The 20,106-nt window shown below is 41.1% G+C and overlaps 1 protein-coding gene across 2 annotated transcripts in view; it reads right to left on the bottom strand.

Annotated features, from left to right (window-relative positions):
- Positions 1-20,106, bottom strand: part of maml3 (mastermind-like transcriptional coactivator 3) — a 515,499-nt gene that overhangs the window by 216,561 nt on the left and 278,832 nt on the right. For both annotated transcript variants that reach the window (XM_072256202.1, XM_072256201.1), the window contains exon 2: positions 10,815-12,359. In XM_072256202.1, coding sequence (XP_072112303.1) covers positions 10,815-12,359 — 1,545 coding nt within the window. The remainder of the gene's footprint in view (positions 1-10,814; positions 12,360-20,106) is intronic.

Genomic DNA, 20,106 nt, shown 5'->3' with positions numbered 1-20,106 from the left:
TGCATGTTGCTGGGCCCATAATGCAGCCAAAAGATTTAGCAGTACAGAAGTGTGCTGCCTTAAAATGCTCCCTTAGAGAGTCTCAACCAAAATCACGACGCAGACAGCCAACATATCAGCTCCACAAGTCTCAACATGTGTGATCAGCTTCAGCACAGCTTGCATAAGCAACGAGTGGGGATGAGTAACATGTTTATATCACGAGTGTCTGACCAAGCTGACGTGAAAATTATAACAGTTACAATAAATGAAGCATTGTAGAGTAGGGAGAGAGAGGGTTATATTTTCAATGCAAACTTGAACCTTGAGCCAAGGCAAGTCTAACCTCAGAATGATTGTAAAACTCTGATTCATGCTGGTCATGTGACACCAATAAACGACTGTCAGTTTCATATTAGGTGGCCAAAGCAAATCTAATCCAAATCAGGAACTGTGTACTCCACAGGCTGAACACAATAACAAAAAAAGAATGCATCGTAGTATATATCAGCTTGCAGAGATAATACTTAACTTCAATTAGACAATATGGCACAATGTAATAATTAAGTAAAACCTCAGGATTTCAGGTATATTTAGATGCCTTCAGTTGCATTACAAATGAACTAATATATCTGCCAATCATTATGATGCAGCACCCTTAAATTTAGCTCAGTGACTTTCTAAAGTGTCTGATGCATGACCTAACCAGGAGGAAGGAACACAATGAAGGGTGGAGTTTATATTTTTTCATCCCTGATCCAACACCATCCTTTTGATTAACTCCTGGTCTGCCAACGTCTCATGCCTACATGGACCTGAAAAAAAGAGCAAGGCAAAAATCATCCACGATAAGTTAGACAATTCCATAGGGACTGGGAAAAGAGGAGGATTCCCCCCACAGCCATACAGTTAAAGAGAAGTTGGAGGGAAAGGCAAGCCATGTACAAATAGATGAGGATTTTGCTGGAGGTTATGTTTGGTGTTGGGCTCCTAAGGGGGTGGTGGGGTGGGAGGGGGATACAAAAAACATGCTAGTGAGCATGTTGGAGACCAGAGGTGGTAAAAGGAGAATGAGTTCAGGGCCAGAGAATGGGAAAAGTAACAAAAATAAACCATGCCAGAATAAATAGTGAAGAACACAAGGAGGGTGCTCTGTAAAAAAATTGAGTAGCATTATATAAAACAAGCTTGTATTTATAATTTCACAATATTCCAAACAATTTTACAGCCCCCTGATAAAGTGGGAAGAACGTGTACCTTATTTCTTTACAATAATACAAGAGGGAATGAGAGAGAACCATCATGATCTTGCTAAACAAATTTAATGAGGCATAAAAAGCCACCATGGCAGCTGCCCTGGAGGACTGAGAAGCACCAATAAAAATTATGTCAGGATTATGAATCTTGTGATTAGATTATTGTCCAATGAGAGGCAGAGCTGTTTCTTTAGCCTCCGTTATGGGCTTATTAATCAGAAGTGACTGAGAACCCAGTTGAGTATTAGCTGATCAGTGGCTGTATCAGCAGAGAGCAAATGTGTGTTTATGAAGGGCAGGCTGTATTTGACTAAGTGATCTGAATTCTTTGAGGGCTTATTACTAACAGGTATTGAAGAGGTTAGCGGGATGTCCATGGGTGCCATACGAATGGACTTCTATTAAGCTGTACATGAGCAAAAGTGGAATTGGAAGTAACCTTGGTCATTGTAAATTGTCTCATGATTAAGCTAGGGTTAAATCAGGGGATTTCTGGGTGGCATGACTCATAGGACTGGAAGGAACTCAGAAGGTCAGGCAGCATCTATGGAACATTTAATGTTTTGCGATGAGATGCTTCATCAGGACTGGAAAGGAAGGATGAAGAAGCCAGAATAAGAAGGTGGGAAGAGGGGAAGGGGTACAAACTAGAAGATTGTAGTTGAAGCTAAGTAGATGGGGAAGAAGTAAGAAGCTGGGAGATGATAGGTGGGAAAGGTAAAGGACCGGGGAAGAAGGAATCTGATTGGAGAGGAGAGTGGACCATGGGAAAAATGGAAGGAGGAGAGGCAGCAGGGGGAGGTGACATGCAGGTGAGGAGAAGTGAATAGGTAAGAGGGGAACCAGAGTAGGGAATTGAAGAAGAAGGAAGGGGGAGGGTTGGCAAACAATGTTCATGCTATCAGGTTGGAGGCTACCCAGACAGAATACGAGGAATTGAAATAAAGAGAATATGCTCTAATTAGCAGGTTGTGAATAAGTGTTTTTTTCTCAGAGATCTGTACTGAAAATTTAACTTTGAACTATTTATGAAAATGTGTAAAATGAATGAGTAGAGTTATATATCCAAATCTGTACCTGAGATGAATGTGTGAATCATAATATCTCTGTTACTACATATGTAAGGGAGAAAAATAGAAATGTAATGGGCAAAACCATGGCAGAAGAAGTGTGAGGATATCAATTTCGATTTGAGAAAGCACACAAATAAAATATTTTCTAAATCAAAAATAAACTACGTAGTGTGAAAGAATTAAAAGACTTGGGTTCCCTGATGTACAGTTTACTGAAATCTCATTCATGGGCATAAATACCAACCAACAGGTCTAATGGAATGTTAGCCTTTACTCCAAAGGAGATTTACTGTTAAAAGTTAGGATGCATTGTTTATGATCTTGATATGGCCTCAACTCATACACTATTTCAGATGCACAGCAACTAAGATAAATTTAACAAATTATATCTGACATAAAAGATAAATTTTAGAGACAGTTTGGAGAAATTTAGTTTGCAGTCCATTTTGTTTACATTTATTTGAAAGTGAGTTGAGACAAGGTAGGTTATAAAAACAGAAATCAACAGGATGTTGAGAAACTTTTATCTGGTGGGAAGTTAGGGCCAAAAAGATATCTTAAAAGGAGTGGAATAAGGAAACACTTTTCATATATTGGGGAGTGGAAAACAGAACTTGCTCTGCAAAAAAAACATTAATCATAGTGTTGATCGTGAATTTCAAAAGCATGACAGGCAGCTTTTTATATGCTAAGGATATTGAGGATGATAACAGAGTTGAAGTACAGCTTAGCAATTTGAAATAAAACCTCAAATTAATACTGCACATATTGCATCCCCTTCACAACTTCCTGGTGCACTTTACAGTCAATGAATTTGTGTAGTTATTGAGACAGGGAGAATACAGCAGATAACTTATACATAGCAAGCTTCCACAAATACCTCTTTTAGTCAGATTCTTTGAAGGCAAGTTATTGGCTGAGGCACAAGGCTAAGTAACTCCCCTGCTTTTCTTCAAAATAATGGTATGGTATCTTTTTCATCTACCTGGCAGACTAGATAGTTTCTTGATTTAATGTCTCCTCAAACAGACAACAGCTTTGTCAATGTTGCCCTCTCCGGTACTGTACTCAAGGGTCAGCTGGATTTATATTCAAATACTTGTAGTTCAAGTTCAACCACACATGAATATCGACAAACAAAACAGCATTACTCCAGAGCCAAGGAGCAAAACACAGTACCAACAGTCACACACAGCACAAGGCACATGTATCACATATAAGATACCAAGCACATATATCAGTAAAATACAGTCACACAAAAAATGTATCATCCAAGACCTTCAGTCCATGAATGTTGCACCAAGTCCCTAAATCCACGAGTGTTAGAATTGGAGTTAAGCATTAAGCCTTCTGTCTCAGAGCCAAGAACAGAAGCCACTGAGGTTGAGATGACATTGTTTGCAAGGGATTGGTTGAGAAGGGAAGCAACGGTGATTGAGGACAAACATAGGTAGTCTGGGTGATTATGACTGAGTGTTGTGAGGATCAGGTCAGCACTTTGAGGGGAGGTATGATTGATAGTAAAAAGTGTTGGACAGAGGTTGTTTTGCAAGGAAAGAGAGGCCAAAGAGAGCAAGAAAAACAAACAATTGTGAAAAGCAGCATCTGCACATGTGAGGGGTATTCACTGTTTAGGATTTCTTTTTGCCAAGCTCAGCTTTCTAACATAGCTACTGACACTTGCAGAGATCAAAGAGTTGTTTACAACCAATATTCTTTGTTCAGTTTCATGTCATAAACAAGAGCCAGTCTTCAGTTCTTAATGTAAATGGCAAACAATGATCAGTCCGAAATTAGAAAGGCAGGTTTGCAAACAATAGCACTGTCTATACAGCACAGGATGCTGACCCACAGCATAGAGCTGGTTGTAGAGAAAGACAATGAGGTGTTTCAATTGGCCTGTTTCACACCAATCTATGCTGGCTAAGTTACTTAATTCAAGGAAGCTTGCAGACCAGAATGATACTAGTACTCAGCACATCAGACAACTGATCTATTAATAGTTGGAAGGCTTGTATATTCAAAGAGCTTTATATCATTAATTGTGGGTGTCTGAGAACACTGTCTCCAGAAGCCTTTAGACAGTTTGTGTAAAAGAGTATATGAAAAAAAAATCACCTGCATGTGAAGTCACCCAAGTGGCAGAAAAAGAGTTTAAATGTAAGAGAGCAGTCAGGCTTGTTAGGAGTGGTCAAGGAAGAGCAGGAAGAATGACAGACAGATGGAAAGAAGAGAATTCATTCCTCTGCCTTTAATTTCTGCAACAGCTCACTCGTTCACCTGCAAACTTGCTGATATCTTCTTTTAGCTTATAGGAATTGTGCCTGTGTTTTGGAAATTTTTTGTGATTTAGAAATCATTTGCAATTTGGAAATCTTTTTAAAGCTAGCAAAGCTCTCTGATTCTTAAATGTGTTCTAAGAATACTGTCTGGATTTAAACAAGTACCACTAAAAATAAATGAAGTATGTTTAAACTACTTTGTTAGCTGGAAGTATCTCCTTCTTGGCATGGAGGTGTATGTGGGTATTGGCAGTTAAAAGTGCCGTGGAGCCTAAGCAAGGAAGTGACCTAGTCTTTGAAGAGTAGGTGGCTACAGTATAATCTCTGTTTGGTGAGAGTACCCATAGCTATCTATATCAGACAGGGCTTAAGATCTTCATTAGAGTTTAGAACTTCGCAGACAGCAAGCACAATACCATCACACACAAACTACTGACAATGCTTAAAGTGCCATCCACACACACGTTGTGCTCTCTTGGATGCCACTGTCCATGCCTAGGGTTCTCCATGCATTAATGCTTTTATACCTATTTTGGATGAAGAATGACAACTGTGAGCCAACTTCCTAGCAGCAAATCCCCAACTTTCAATTTTACATTTTATTGAAATGTGACCATGTAGCTTTCAAACACATAATGCCATGTGATCCAATGTATAAGCAGGGTGGTTTGGGAGCAGATACCAGGTAGATATACTGTAAGTTACTACATTAAGAAAAGGCATTGTGGAGGTACATTTTTGAAGACTGCTGGAGATTATCAACTTTAGTCAGCAACGTTCAATTCCTCAGTGTTTCGACCAGTGGAACTGTCCTTTGTCCAGCACATAAGTGCCATTACAAAGTAAGCACAGCAGCACTCTATCATCTTGGAAGTTTGTGAAGATTCAAAGTGTTACAGGTGGTCCCCGTTTTCCAAACGTTCGCTTTACGGCACCTTGTTGTTATGAAAGACCTACATTAGTTACCTGTTTTCGCTAACAGAAGGTGTTTTCACTGTTACGAAAAAAGGCAGCGCGCGCCCAAGCAGCCAAGCTCCTCCCCGGGAACTGCATTCTAGCCGGCATTGCTTAAACACGTGCTTTATCTCAATTTATTTTGTGCATCTAATAGCAAGATGAGTTCCAAGGTATCGGAAAAGCCTAAAAGAGCTTGTAAGGGTGTTACACTTAGCGTAAAACAAGACAAAATTAAGCATTTCGATCGTGGTGAACGAAGTAAGGATATTGTCCACGTGTTGAATGTGCCTGCGTCCACCAGTCACACTATTTATACGCAGAGAGAAAGAATTTTGAAAGCTGCCGATGTTACTGCTAGTTCTGCTCGTAGCAAAGTGGTCTCTCTTAGTCGGCATCCAATAATGGATAAAATGGAAAGTCTATTGCTTGAGTGGATTGATGGGTGTACAAAGCATGGTGTTCTATTAAGTTTTCTCATACTTAAGGAGAAATCAGTCAGTCTTTTTAATAAGCTGAAACAGAAGGCACTGGACGATGGTGATGAAAGTGTTGCAAAAGTGGAATTCAAAGGTAGTCATGGGTGGTTTGATCGGTTTCTGAGGTGAGGGCAGCTTCATAGTTTAAGCAGTGGTCCCCAACCTCCGGGTCGCGGACCGATACATTGCTGCGAAGAATGCAGTGGTGCAGTGATAGTCAGAAAGCACCCAGCACATCTTTAAGAAAATAGCCGAAATAAACAAGCTAATTAATTAGGTGCCGCCCAGCACGTAAATGTCGGCACAGATCAGAGGCAATTGCCAATTGCGTCAAGTGGTTATTCGTATAAGCAAGTGTTTAACTGTGACCAAACTGCAACTTATTGGAGTCTTTCCAATTCTGGTAAGTGAAACTACACTGTACATACATTATTTCTACTTTATATAGGCTGTGTATTTTTATGTGTTATTTGGTATGATTTGGCAGCTTCATAGCTTAAAGGTTACTGGAGAGTGTTTCTGCTGAGAGAACTTGCACCGTGTTTCTGCCGAGAGCGTTTCCGCGAGATTTTCACTGCGCTAGACAGTGCTGCAGAAAAGTATTTCTACTTTATATAGGCTGTGTATTTATCATATCATTCCTGCTTTTACTATATGTTACTGCTATTTTAGGTTTTATGTGTTATTTGGCATGATTTTGTAGGTCTGGGAACGCTCAAAAATTTTTCCCATATTAATAAATGGTAATTGCTTATTCACTTTACAACGTTGCAGCTTACGAACCGTTTCATAGGAACACTCTACCTTCGGATAGCAGGGGAAACCTGTATCTAGAACTTTGACAAACTTCTATAGATGTGTCATGGAAAGTATACTGACTGGTTGCATCATAGCCTGATATGAAAACACCAATGCCCTTTAATGAAAAAGCCTAAACAAAAGGTTGTGGATATAGCCCCGTCCATCCCGGGTAAAGCCCTCCCCATCACTGAGCACATCTACACAGAGCGCTATTGCAGGAAAGCAGCATTCACCACCCAGGACATGCTCTCTTCACACTGCTGTCATCAGGAAGGAGATACAGGAACCTCAGGACTCACAACACCAGGTTCAGGAACAGTTATTACTCTTCAACCATGGGGCTCTTGAACCGGAGGTGATAACTTCACTTGCCTCATCACTGAACTGTGCCTACAACCTATGGACTCACTTTCAAGGACTCCATCTCACATTCTTGATATATATATATTATCTTACGTGTTCTTCTTCCACTTTTTCTTTTTTTTTGTTACTTTGTATTTACTGTGAATGCCCGCAAGAAAATGATTCTCAGGATTGTACCTGGCGATATACATGTACTTTGATAATAATTTTACTTTGAAGTTTTTGAACTTTGAGACATTTTTCATTCTTCTTCAAACATGAATGAAGTAGACACTTTCCTTAAAACTAAAGCACCATAAGTAGACATCAACCACTATGATTTGGAATTAGTGGGTTTTAATCATATTCTTGATGCAATTTTAAGTGTTCTCTTAGTATGACACAGAGAGACCCAAAGTCAAAATGAATGGACTCAATGAATCTCAGGTCTTAGGGAAAGTCAGTCGCTGTGAAGCAAGGTATTAGCATTGATCTATAACAAAGTAGCAAAGTTATACTGTGTATAACCATCAGGAGAATTCCTTGATACACATATGGTTAGCATACTTGTTGATGCTGTACTGTATTTACAATTGGCTGGGAAGCAACAAAATATGCAGTATCCTGCAACTTTTGGTAGAACAGGATGTCACAGTAGGCTGTGGAGGCCAAGCCATTGGGTATATTTAAGGTAGAGATTGATAGGTTCTTGATTATTAAGGGTGTCAAAGGTTACAGGGAGAAGACATTGAGGGGAATATAAATCAGCCATGTACAAATGGTGGAGCAGACTCAATTAGCTGAATGACCTAATTCTGCTCCTATGTCATGGTCTTATGCATCACACACTCTGTCAATGGGACAACTACATATGACGTTCCCATACTAATCGTGACAGCCATATATAGTAAAACTAAAACAACAGGAATTCTGCAGGTGCTGGAAATTCAAGCAACACACCCTTCCTGACGAAGGGTCTCGGCCTGAAACGTCGACTGTACCTCTTCCTAGAGATGAGCAACTTTTATGTGTGTTGCTTGAATTTCCAGCATCTGCAGAATTCCTGTTGTTAGATGTAACTCCTGTTAGGTTCCTGGGCACAGGAGTACCAAGAGGAGAAAGTTAGGAAATCAACGCTGCTGACAACTTTAGTCCATATATCTGGTGGAAATGGCCTCCCTTTAAGTTAATAAAATGTAGTTAGAGGGAATATTATAATGAACTGAATCACAAACCCTTCACAACTTATATTAGCCTCTCCACCACCACTCTAATTGGCACTATTCCATGGGATCTATTTAGTTTTTAAATGCCTGAGCAGGTCCTAGAAATTCTGGATACCACCTACACATTGGCACACTCTGTCACTGAGCTGTCATTTTAAAAGATACCACTTCTTATTTGGGGCAGGCATTTCTAATGGAAGGACAGATGAGGATCAATATGGGATGAATGTGCCCTCATTGGATTTCTCAACCACAATTTTAAGCTTGAGAAACAGTTTAACCTTAGAGATTTTAATTGTCATCCTGGGACAGCACTTAAACAGCTGTAGGGAACACAAACTGGAATATTCATTTAAGTGCCGTTTCTCCTAGTTTTCCTGTTCTGGAGTTTTTACACACACTTTGAGGGAAGGAAAACACCTGTGTGTTCAATCACCAATCTCATAGCGTACCATAATTCAACTCTGCATATCTACCACTGTCAACCAACAACCTGGCATCTCAGACAGTTCATTTGCTGTTATCAACATCAGGCTTTTTGATCGAAGTACAGGGGGCCATAGAAGATAAATATTAGAGGACAGGGATCTATGGGAAATCTGCAGGGCACTGGGTTGGTTTTGATGTGCTTGGGCAACCATACTTAATTGACACAATTGACAAAATGCTCCCCTTCTGTGTGTATTGCTTTGAACCCCAGCTAGCCAAAGCCCAATCCTGCAAGTACGAGGGAAAAGCATGCATCCACAAACACTGGTAGCAATAACATACAGTGAAGTTGTGGCTGTGCTTTGTTCTTTACTTCTGAAACTTGGTATTGTTGACTTTAGGAGCTGGACCTGAAGAAGCAAAGTAAAACACAGTAGCTAGACTTTTGTGGGTCTATCTCCATCAAAGATGAATATGCGCCGTCAAAATTATAATATCTTCTGTCACTATATTATAGAGCTCCCCAAAAATTGTTAGAAGTTGTAAGGACACCTGATATTGCTCAGGTCAAAAAAGCAGGAATATTGTGCTATCATTAAACACAAGAACTAGACACAACCAATGCATTACGCTAGAAAACAAAGATTTTGCTTCCTGAATACTTTTGGGTGTTTCTTATGGGTTTTGGGCTGCAGATCATGAAAATCATCATGAAATTTCCCTATCACACACCATTTTTAAAAATCACCTATATTTGTTATTTCAATTTCTAATTCAAGTCAGAATTACTGATGCTAAGATTAAGGAAGGCATTTTTGTTGGTGCACAAATCAAACAGGTCATCAATGACAGGAAACTCAAAGAACTCTAGTGGGACAGGAGAAAATCGCATGGAAGGATTTCACAGATATTGTTGAAATTTTTTTGGCAACTGCAGATAACATGCTTCAGCATACAAAACCATGAAGTGCAACATGCCACTAAATGCCATTTGCTGTGTTTTCGTTTATACTTCTGCCCTGCAAATCTTGATGCTGTCAGTGGCGAGCATGGTGAAAGGCTTCACCAGGACATTGTGGTCATGGTGAAATGGCATTGCAGCAACTGCAATCTATCAATGCAGGCTGATTATTGTTGGACACAAGCAAGAAGCCTCAAACACTGAGTACAGACAAATATCATCAACAAAACATTTTTAGCTTAGTTGAACTTTTGCAAAGCATCAGCACTGCTATGCAATTTAATGCATTACATTCAATAAAAGTTAAATTCTTGTTTCTCCAAATTCCTACGTGATACAAGTAGTCTGAAATTATATTTGTGTTCAGCTTCAAGCGGTCTATCACAAATGTTTTTAAAATTCTGAGAAAGCAACATTTTCAAAAAAATTTGTTGTCCGGTGTTAACCCTTTATAACAAGAGCCTTTAACTGGCTATCAGGCAACCAAAAAGGTTTTACAGTTTGAACAAGGGATGTTACGTTTACAGAACCAACAACATAGGATTATTGCCTCAGTACAGCAGATCAACTAGTCAGCTACTGCTGGAGAGAAATAACAAGACATGGCACAAGTGAGCAGTTCAGACATCAAACTGTGAAGCCTATGTTTTGCTACAAACCTTTAATCATATGCTGTTCCCTGGTTACGCTTCTTAATCTCTGAGAGTTTGTAAAGGCAAATCGTTCTCAGCATATTTACTTATTTAACATAAACTACACAAAATGCCCACCAAAGCAAAGCCTGAAGCAAGGAATTACTCATGTAGCCCAGAGAGTCAGTTTTCATCAGACCCCCTGATGCTCCAATCAATGAATCCAAAAAAAATATATGCATAACATTTAACATCAAGCTAATTAAAATAAGGGAGAAAGCCAAAAATTCAAAATTATTCACACACCACAGAAATTAGAGGAAGTGAAATAAAGAAATTCATCAGCAGGAGAAGGCCTCCACCTTGCCAACATTAAATTCAATTTTCTCCTCTCACTTACCGGACCATGGTTTGGCAGTGCTCCATAAGGTATTGTCTGGGGAAGGAGTCCTTTCTGCTTCATTAACAGCAAGCGCTTCTGTTCCTCACTAATATGAGAAGTCTGAGGCTGAACTTGTGGCTGCTGTTGCTGTAGGTAGGGCATCATGGGAGCTTTGTTCTGATTAGCCATTGGCGGGGTCATTCTCTGGCCCACGGGCTCAATATTATAATGAGACAGTGGCTTAGTGTTAGCATACGAAAGCATAGGCTGTTTGTTCACAGAGGTTTGCCCCATAGTATTTGGCTGTTGATTCATTATATTCATGTGGTTTTGTGAGAGGTAGTTATTCATGGCCTTCTGAGGGTTGCTTGTCATAGCAGGCACCATAGGCTTTTGATTATTAAAGGCCTGTGGGTACATCATTGGGCTATTTGGTTTGTCTGGAATAAAGGTGCCTCCAAAGGGACTGTGTGGCGGAGCTGCAGGGGACCAACCATGTGTCTGATTCTGCTGGTGTGGCTGCGTGTGCTGCTGCTGCTGTTTCTGCTGCAACAGCATCGCTCGTTGCTGTTGCTGGGCTGCCATTTGCTTCAACTGTTCTGCTCGGGAAAGATCAGTGCTCGTCGACGGTAGAGCTCCCGGACCAGATCCTGGCCCTGGCCCTGGCCCAGGTCCTGGTCCCGGTCCGGGTCCTGGTCCCTGTCCTGACCCTGACCCAGAAGACGTTGTCATCAAGAAGCCATTTCCTGACCTTGCATGTGCTTGAGTTTGACTTGGGGCCTGCTGTGAGGGTTGGCTTGCAGATGTCACTGGTGAAGTGGCGGGTGCAGAAAGGGATGAAATACTTGACACAGAGGACACACTGGAGACCGTGGAGACATTGGAAAATGGAGGGCCTGATGAAGATGGTCTAACCTGTGGCGATCCCATTGACAACTGATTAAAAGGAGACTGACACATTTCACTCTTTATACTTGGGTTATCTGCTGGAACTGGGGTCTGAGACGTAGGCTTGACAACCTCCATCTCCTTCTTTTCATCAAAGTCTTCATTAAATAGGTCATGCATGTCATCTTCCGGAACTGTGCTTGTTAGTTCATCAATTAACTCCTGCCACTCTTGCTCATTAAGATTAATATCTGAGAACAGTTTATTTTGATGGAGAAGGGAAGCATCCGAAGAGTCTATACAACTTGGATCATCAATCAATTCTTGTTTAAGATCCTTGGCTAAAATTAAGTTGAAGTCGTCATCCTCTCTGGTGCCATTAGCCTGTAAGCTCACTCTTGGATGCCTGCCCTCTTTATTACCGTCATCAAACCCTGTTGAATTATTTCCACTGGTAGATATTGGAAGTGACGGCTTCAAGTCAATTTGGTGCAGGGGAGAAACAGAAGGTATAGGGACGTTGTTGGAGAGGCTGTTGCCCTGGTCTACCCCAGATCCCTCTTTTCGAACACGCTTGCTGTTTGGGGAGAAACTGCTGTCAGAAACTCCATTTTGCAGGTCTCCATTAAGTGGCGAACGGCCACCTTCGAGTTTTCTCTTTACCGTTTCTTGAAGCTTGAAAAGAAACATAAAGAAACTTGATTATTATTTTACTTTACCATTATGAAGAAATATCCATAATTCTCCATAATATAGTTACCGCTAATAGATATAAAATTCCACCAATCAGGAAAACGATCTTTTGTTAATTTTATTATACTTCAGTTCACCTCAGCAGAGGCAGATGGTGATTGCATTGGATATCACAGCACAGGGCTCTGACAATACCAAGGCTTTCAACAACTAAGATGGTAACTTTAATCAAACTCAAAGGTTGGCCAGTTGATAGGATCAGGAGCAGGACTGGTTTTATAACCCAGCTGACTGGGAGAGCAATGTTCAGTGAATTGTAAAACTAATATCACAGTCCTGCCAAAGGGTCCCGGCCCAAAATGCCAACTGTACTTTTTTTGCATAGATGCTGCCTGGCCTGCTGAGTTCCTCCAGCATTTTCTGTATGTTGCATGGATTTCCAACATCTGCAAATTTTCTCTTGTTTATAAAATTAACATTTGGGTTTCTGAATGTATTCTTAGGCTTACGCTTACACTACCTCAAAGTTTCAGAAACGTTAAGAGTCTGTCATGTGCTCCTCTCCTTCCTCAAGGATACCACAGTGCAGTTGCCACTACCAGCTCAGCAGCCCAAGAAGAGGCAAGATGGACACAAACAGTTAATTGGGTCTCCAGTGTTTTACTTTCATCTGCATCCCCAACCCATCCATGCACTCACTATAGTTGAACTCCATGTTCCTTATCTTGGCTGGAAGACTGGTCAGAGGAGAATCATCTGAAAATGCCATTCACTAGTTTCAGAGCAAAAGGAGTCTTGGAAACACATCTCCTTGGAGATGCGCCTGAGCTCAGTTGTAAGCTAATTAGAAGTCTTGATGTTGGACTATGAAGTTCGGTTCATTAATTACAACAAGCATCTAGAGACTATCTCCAAGGGTTTCAGCTGTCCTGTGGCAGAATGTATAGGAGTTCTGAACTTATTAGGAAGTTTGGAGCATCCGTGAGCCAAAGTTCTGAATTTGCTTTGATTAATCGGCAAGATCCAGTCCAAGAAACTTGGTTCAATCAAAGCAACTGTATTGACTTGTTCCTCAGTATTCCTAGTGTGTTGCCACTGGAAATCTAATACACATTGGGAACATTACAGCCAGGTAAATTTATTTAAATTTGCATGGGGAAGGTGTAGCAAAAACTAGAATGTAAGCAGACTTTACTGTACTGCTCTGAGAACTGCTCCAACCTTTAAAGGGAACAAGCAACAGAAAACAGGACTTACATGTTACCTATCATGAAAATTCTATTCACTGGCCCAGGATACTGGCACAATCAGATAGCATATGCGCAATAGAATGTTGGCCTTCATTGTTAGTGGGAGAGAATTTAAGAGCAGGGAGCTTATGCTGCAACCGCACAAAGTACTCGTGAGGCTTCCTATGGCGTACAGCATGCAGTCTGGCCTTCTCAGCTGAGCAAAGATATACTGGCTTTAGAGGGCATGCAGAGGAGGTTCACGTGATTGATGAAGGGATCCTTTGAGGAGAGATTGAGTCACCTACTAATATACTCGATGGAATTCAGAAGAATGAGGGAGATCTTAGAGAAACATAAAAAAAATTATGGAAGGGTTAGATAAGCTAGGGCAAGAAAAGTTGCTTCCACTGGTAGGTGAGACTAAAACTAGGGGATATAGCCTCAAAATTTTGACATGGGAGAAGGCTAACTACAGGGTAGAGATGAGGAGAAACTGCTTTTCCTAGAGGGTAGTGAATCCGTGGAAGTCTCTATCCAGGGAAGCAGTAGAGGCTACCTGATTAATTATACTTAAGGCACAGTCAGATAGGTTTTTGCATAGTAGGGGAATTGGAAAATCGATCAGCCATGATGAAATGGCAAAGCTGACCCGATGGGCCGAATTGCCTAATTTTGCTCCTATCTCTTATGGATCTGAGTCTATGGTCAGGTCAGCATGATTTTAATGAATGATGGAGCAGCATCAATGGGCCAAATGGCCTACTCTTGTTCCTATTTCTTATGCTCTTATATACATCGAGGACCAAAGCAGCATCACTCATGACCACTGAATTATGAACGCTCTCTAGAAGCTCTGCACTTCTCCATTATGCCACTGTTGGAATCATGCAAGCTTCATGGCTTCTGCTAACTTGGTCCAACATTCATTAGTCGTTGTACTTGTAGTAAGTTTTATTCCTTTACAAGAGATCTCTTTTTTACCATGTTTTTAATGGTTCCTGTTCATGGTTTGGTTCTCCTGCAAAGAACAATCTGTTTGCGTTCTTAAGAGGGCTCTAACTCCATGTAAAATATTCTACCAAACCTTTTAATTTGTTGGTTTATGAATATATATAATGATGCAGATTGCATTTAGATACACTACCACATCTCTTGAAAGTGGTATCATGCATAAAAAGGAAGCGTGCCTCCCCCTCTCCTTGTAACAAATTTGTCATTATTTAATGTCTGTAATGCTTCAATTAAAACAATGCCAAAACAACACCAGAAACAGTTAGCCTGGGGGGGGGGGGGGGATAAGAGAAGTAAAACTCCTACATGATCCAAGGTTATGTAGTCTATGATGTTCACTGCAGGATGTCCTGATCATTGCCCATAACAATCAAGTGGTAGAACTAACCTAAGTGTTCTGATATTATGGAAGATGTTATGTAGTCCATGATCTTCACTGCAGGCCTGTGCTGACCATTTTCCATAACAATCAAGTGTAAAAACTAACATTAGCATTCTGATTCAGTACTTATTCCCTGATGAAGAAGCAGTGCAAAGTAAATTCCTGAAAATATTGGCTCACAAGTACAAAACAGTGAACATTCTGACAAGAACCATAGAGTGGGAAAAGGTTTTTAACTAATGCAATCTCATCTCTTCTTCTATGAACCAGACCCCGAGTAGAACCCTATTCAGGGCATTCCCCCTTTAAAAATACATAACGCTTAAGAAGCTGAAGTAACATATGGAAGGATGCAATCCACAGACAAGAGTTTTTAACTGCTAATGGCTGCAGAAACTGATCTGCTCAGTGCCCTACAGATCCCAATACATTTCCTTCCCTAAAACAACACAAAAAAAACCGAGGTGTTACTATGGCAACAGACTAAGCTCAGTGTGGTGCACCTCCCCCCACCATCACTGTTTGCCAGGGTGACTTCAGAGGACAGTTATTTCAGCTATGCAGAGGAAGTGACCGGTTATGCTCCACTCTTGTCTTTTATTTGCCTTTACTTGTTATGTTACACACAGTGAGATGACTGTTTTGCAGAAATGTCTTGTTCCTTGCAAGCACACAATACTTAAAAGTATAATAAAAATGACAAGTATGTTCTCAAATGCAGTTAGTCACTATTCTACTGGTTGTCCACAGTTTTCTTTATGCATTCCTTCGAGGAGTAGTTAATTCCTAATTCATCTCTGGCTTTTTTCCAGAATCTACCTGCTGGGGCCCCAGCAAAAAATAAAAAAAAACTGGGAAGATTTTTATTCTCGGAAATATTTAGCAGTGAGCAGGTCACTTCATTAAAATGAAGTGCAAGTGAGCTCTCTGACCAATCCACAATACTAACCCTCTAATCGGAACCAAAATCACTCTGAGGTTCATTTTGTCTCCTAGGCAGATGTTAAAATATTCAGAAAACTGTAGAAACAATCAGGTTTACATGGAAGCTGTAAAAGCTTTGACTATTGTATTTAAACAGGTAAATGACTAAAATTACTGTCATTTTAAAGGCTTCTTCAAGACTAAACAGAACAGCAGGGCTTACATAATAAGGCCATTAAATCCTCCAGTTTTTTTATTTCTAGTATACTTATAAGTGACAAATTAAACACTGAACGATCTTACTATTGCTTCTGTTTGACTGGGACCTGTGATGCAGACTATCCTCTGGGTTCGTGCCTTAGCCATGTGTACATATGGTTTCATTGTCAGCTCTTTCTTGTAGCCAATGGAGTTTCTGAAGGAAACTGAACTGGCCTTATGCTCAGTTAAAAAGGTTTACACCACACAAGTGGATTTACTGCGTACTGCTCACAGTAAGCTACAGAAAATATCTCAAGACTTATGGACAATTCTTAGTTGAAGTAACGTTTAGAATTATCTATCCCTGGAAGGCTATTAATTTAATTCCTATTAGGAATGTCCTGAGGTCAATCACATGGAATTGTTTTCTTTGTTTTAAGGTACTGGTCGCAGATTGATATCACTTCTCTAAATAAAGTGATTTGAGTGTGCCTGTTTTATTGAGATGCTACTTGAATCAGTCAGCATGCTAATATGATGCTGTCTGTGTATGTGACATTGCCATAAATAATGGCCATACTGGATGATACTTGGAAAACCCAACTAGGATGTGAACATACGTCTTGCCTTTATGTGCTTTAACATAGGAGTTTAAAATATCAGAACTGAATGAGGATTCAGAATACAAAGGGACACAACAGTTCTCTATCTGGTTAGTAAGGGAGGGGGAGCCGCGATGCACTTAACATTCAGACCCACTGCTGGCAATATAATTGACTGAGAGATGCTTAACATATTATCTTGTCAATCACATTTCTTTCCTCTTTCTCCCTTATTTTTTCTTTCCTGAAGTCAATGACTCATTCTGAAAGAAGCCTCCGCAGGTGTCAACATCCTTTAGTATCTCGCCCAAGTGGGCTATTCTTCATGTCTGGGCAAGCACCGTCAGACGATACAATTGCTGCAGGTCATGGACTGAAGGTAGGGAGGAACATCAGAGCCAAACATGAGCCTGCCTTCATATACACATGCAGTCTGTCAGCAGGGAGCACTGGATAGCATTTGTGGCTGAGACTCACAGAGGACTTTCTCCTTCCCATCCCACCGACTCCAGAAACAGCACCTGCCACTGATTCTACTACTCTACCACTATCACGAGAGCAAACCCAAAATTTCCTGGTCAACACTCTGGACAAAATGTGGCTGTGAGGTACTTTATTTGAAGAGCATTAACAGTAGTTCTGAAAGGTCAAGGTTAAAGAAAATGTTCATGTGCCAGCAGGGAAATTTGGTCAACACGGTGACAGCAAGCAGTATAAATTACCAGAGCAACACACACAACACGCTGGAGGAACTCAGCAGGTCAGGCAGCATCTACGGAAAGGAATAACCCCAGCCGATGTTTCAGGCCGAGGCCCTTCTTGAGGACTGGAAAGGAAGGAGGAAGACCACGGGGGCGGGGGGGGGGGGGAAAGAAGGTTAGCTGGAAGGTGATAGGTGAAGCCAGGTGGGTACAAAAGGTAAAGGGTTGGAGAGAAAGGGAGCTGACAGGAGAGGAGACCAGACCATAAGAGAAAGGGAAGGAAGAGTGGATCCAGGGGGAGGTGATAGGCAGGTAAGAAGAGGTTAGGGGTCAGAATGGGGAATAGAAGAGGGGAGGGGGAGGGTAATTTTTTTTTAACTGGAAGGAGAAATTGATATTCATGTCATCAGGTTGGAGGCTACCCAGACGGAATATAACGTATTGCCCCTCTAAGCTGAGGATGGCCTCGAGGGCATGAACCAAATGTCGAAACAGGAATAGGAATTGGAATTAAAATGTTTGGCCACCAGGAAGTTCCACTTCTGGGGGATGGAGAGCAGGTGCTTGACGAAGCAGTCTCCCAATTTACGACAGGTCTCACCAATGTAGAGGAGGCCAGATACAACAGACAACCTCAGCAGATTCACAGGTGAAGTGTTGCCTCACCGCAAGGACTGTTTGAGGCCATAATTGGAAGTGATGTTGGAGGTGAATGGGCAGGTGTAGTACTTTGGCCACTTGCAGGAATAAGTACTGGAGTAAGATTAGTGGGAGGAAAGGATGGACAAAGGAATCATGGAGGGAGTGATCCCTGCTGAAAGTGGAGAAAGGTGGCGAGGTGGTAGGATCCTTTTGAAGATGACATAAGCTGCACAGATACTGTAAATTACCCTTGTTTATTGTCATCTTTGAATCCTGAAGTTAGTTGAACAGTCAGAATCTGCAGAGAGGTCCAGATTCTCCACAAACTTCATAAAAAGCCATGAACAGAAGATAAAAGAAGTGCTCACAAACCCCTCTCACTCCTGGGTCAAAACCTGCTGAGCATCCTCAATAAAGTGGTAACTGAGTATTGCCCTAAATTCTAAACTCCCCCCTCTCTCTCTCCTACAAACCCCTGCATTCCATTGGAATTCCTTGCAGGAATTTCTCACTGTTACTGTTTCAGTCAGGCTACAAACAAGTAATTCAAAAGGGTCAACTTTAGAATCATCCTGTTCTAAATATTCTTAACCTTCTAATGTGATTTAATTGTACACTGGCAGCAACTTCTAAGTTAAAAACGGGAGAGCAGCATTTAGCACAACGCTATTACAGCTCGGGGTTCGGAGTTCAATTCCAGCGCCCCCTGTAGGGAGCCTGTACATTGTCCCCGTGACCAGGTGGGTTTCCTCCGGGTGCTCTGGTTTCCTCCCACAGTCCAAAGGCGTACCGATGAGTAAATTAATTGGCCATTGTGAATTGTCCCATGATTAGGTGGGTTGCTAGGTGGCGTGGCACTCTGGACCAGAAGGACCTGTCCCATGCAGTTAAATAAAATAAGCAAATGGCAGGAATTCTTGGATCTGTGCATTAACCCAAACTAATATCAAATTGTAGACTGGTACTCCAATGAGATTGAGGTGATTTAGTCTCCAATTTGAATGCAAGTCATCTCCATTACACAAGATGTGGGACATTTAGGGGAAGTTCGTATCAGTGGAGGTGTCGGCATATGTAGAGCAACAGAAACCTCTCTATAAACCAATTCACAGTTGATACTTTGGGTCGAGGCACGGTGACTGAAACATTGCTTGGCATTTCCCTCCACAGCTGCTGCCTGACCCACTGACTTCCTCCAGCATCTTATTTGTTGCTCTGTATTGTGGCATTGACAGGCTCTTGTGTCTCCATGCATCTTTCCAAATTCTCTTCCCTCAAACTGTTTGTCTTAACAGTCATCTGTGAGAGGACTTTCATATTCTGCATCAGTGATCATGACATTAATTCCTTGTAACAGTAAAACAGTATTGCATATTCACAAGCTTTCCTATTTTTTTTGTGTGTGTGAACATTTACTGAACCCAACTCAAACAAAATGGCACTTGTTTGAGCTCTATTTCCAGTGGCAAGCTGAGGAAGAACAGCTTGATTGCTACTGGTCAAAGGGTTGCTCTCCTTCCATTACAAAGAAGTGACTCCAGCTACATGAAGGATATTTGAGCATGTTACTTCACCTTTGAACCCTCCATACTTCACTTATGTGCGTGCCCAGTCTGCTGCAGGCGAAGGGTTCTCGGGTGCCTTGGTCTCAGTTCAAGCTGATTCAAGGCAGGAAACTCTTGCTTCTCTGACTGCGAACCTCACAATATCTGATGATATCTGAGTGACTGGGAGTGTCATCAGTTGAAACATTCGATTTCACATTGCAGCCATATGAAGGATGGCTCAGTAATGAAAAGCCAGCACTTTAAAGCAGGTGTCATATATGTCCATAAATCCCATTGTTACAATTGCTCCACTGAAGGGTGCCTTCATTTATTCTGCTAACGACATGCGTTTCCAGTAATGTTGTTAACTATAAGATCTTTCACTTTCCTCTGAACGGTTCCCCTGCAGATTGATTAGGTATTTTACTGCTGGATGGCAAAAGGAAATTAGATGCTGGTTTTTTCCTGCCACAGTACAGAGAGTGCT

This window comes from Mobula birostris, chromosome 4 (assembly GCF_030028105.1).
Source record: "Mobula birostris isolate sMobBir1 chromosome 4, sMobBir1.hap1, whole genome shotgun sequence".
In the NCBI taxonomy this organism is placed as follows: domain Eukaryota; kingdom Metazoa; phylum Chordata; class Chondrichthyes; order Myliobatiformes; family Myliobatidae; genus Mobula; species Mobula birostris.
Note: the sequence above shows the minus strand (reverse complement) of the source record. Positions and strands in the feature narration are given on the sequence as shown.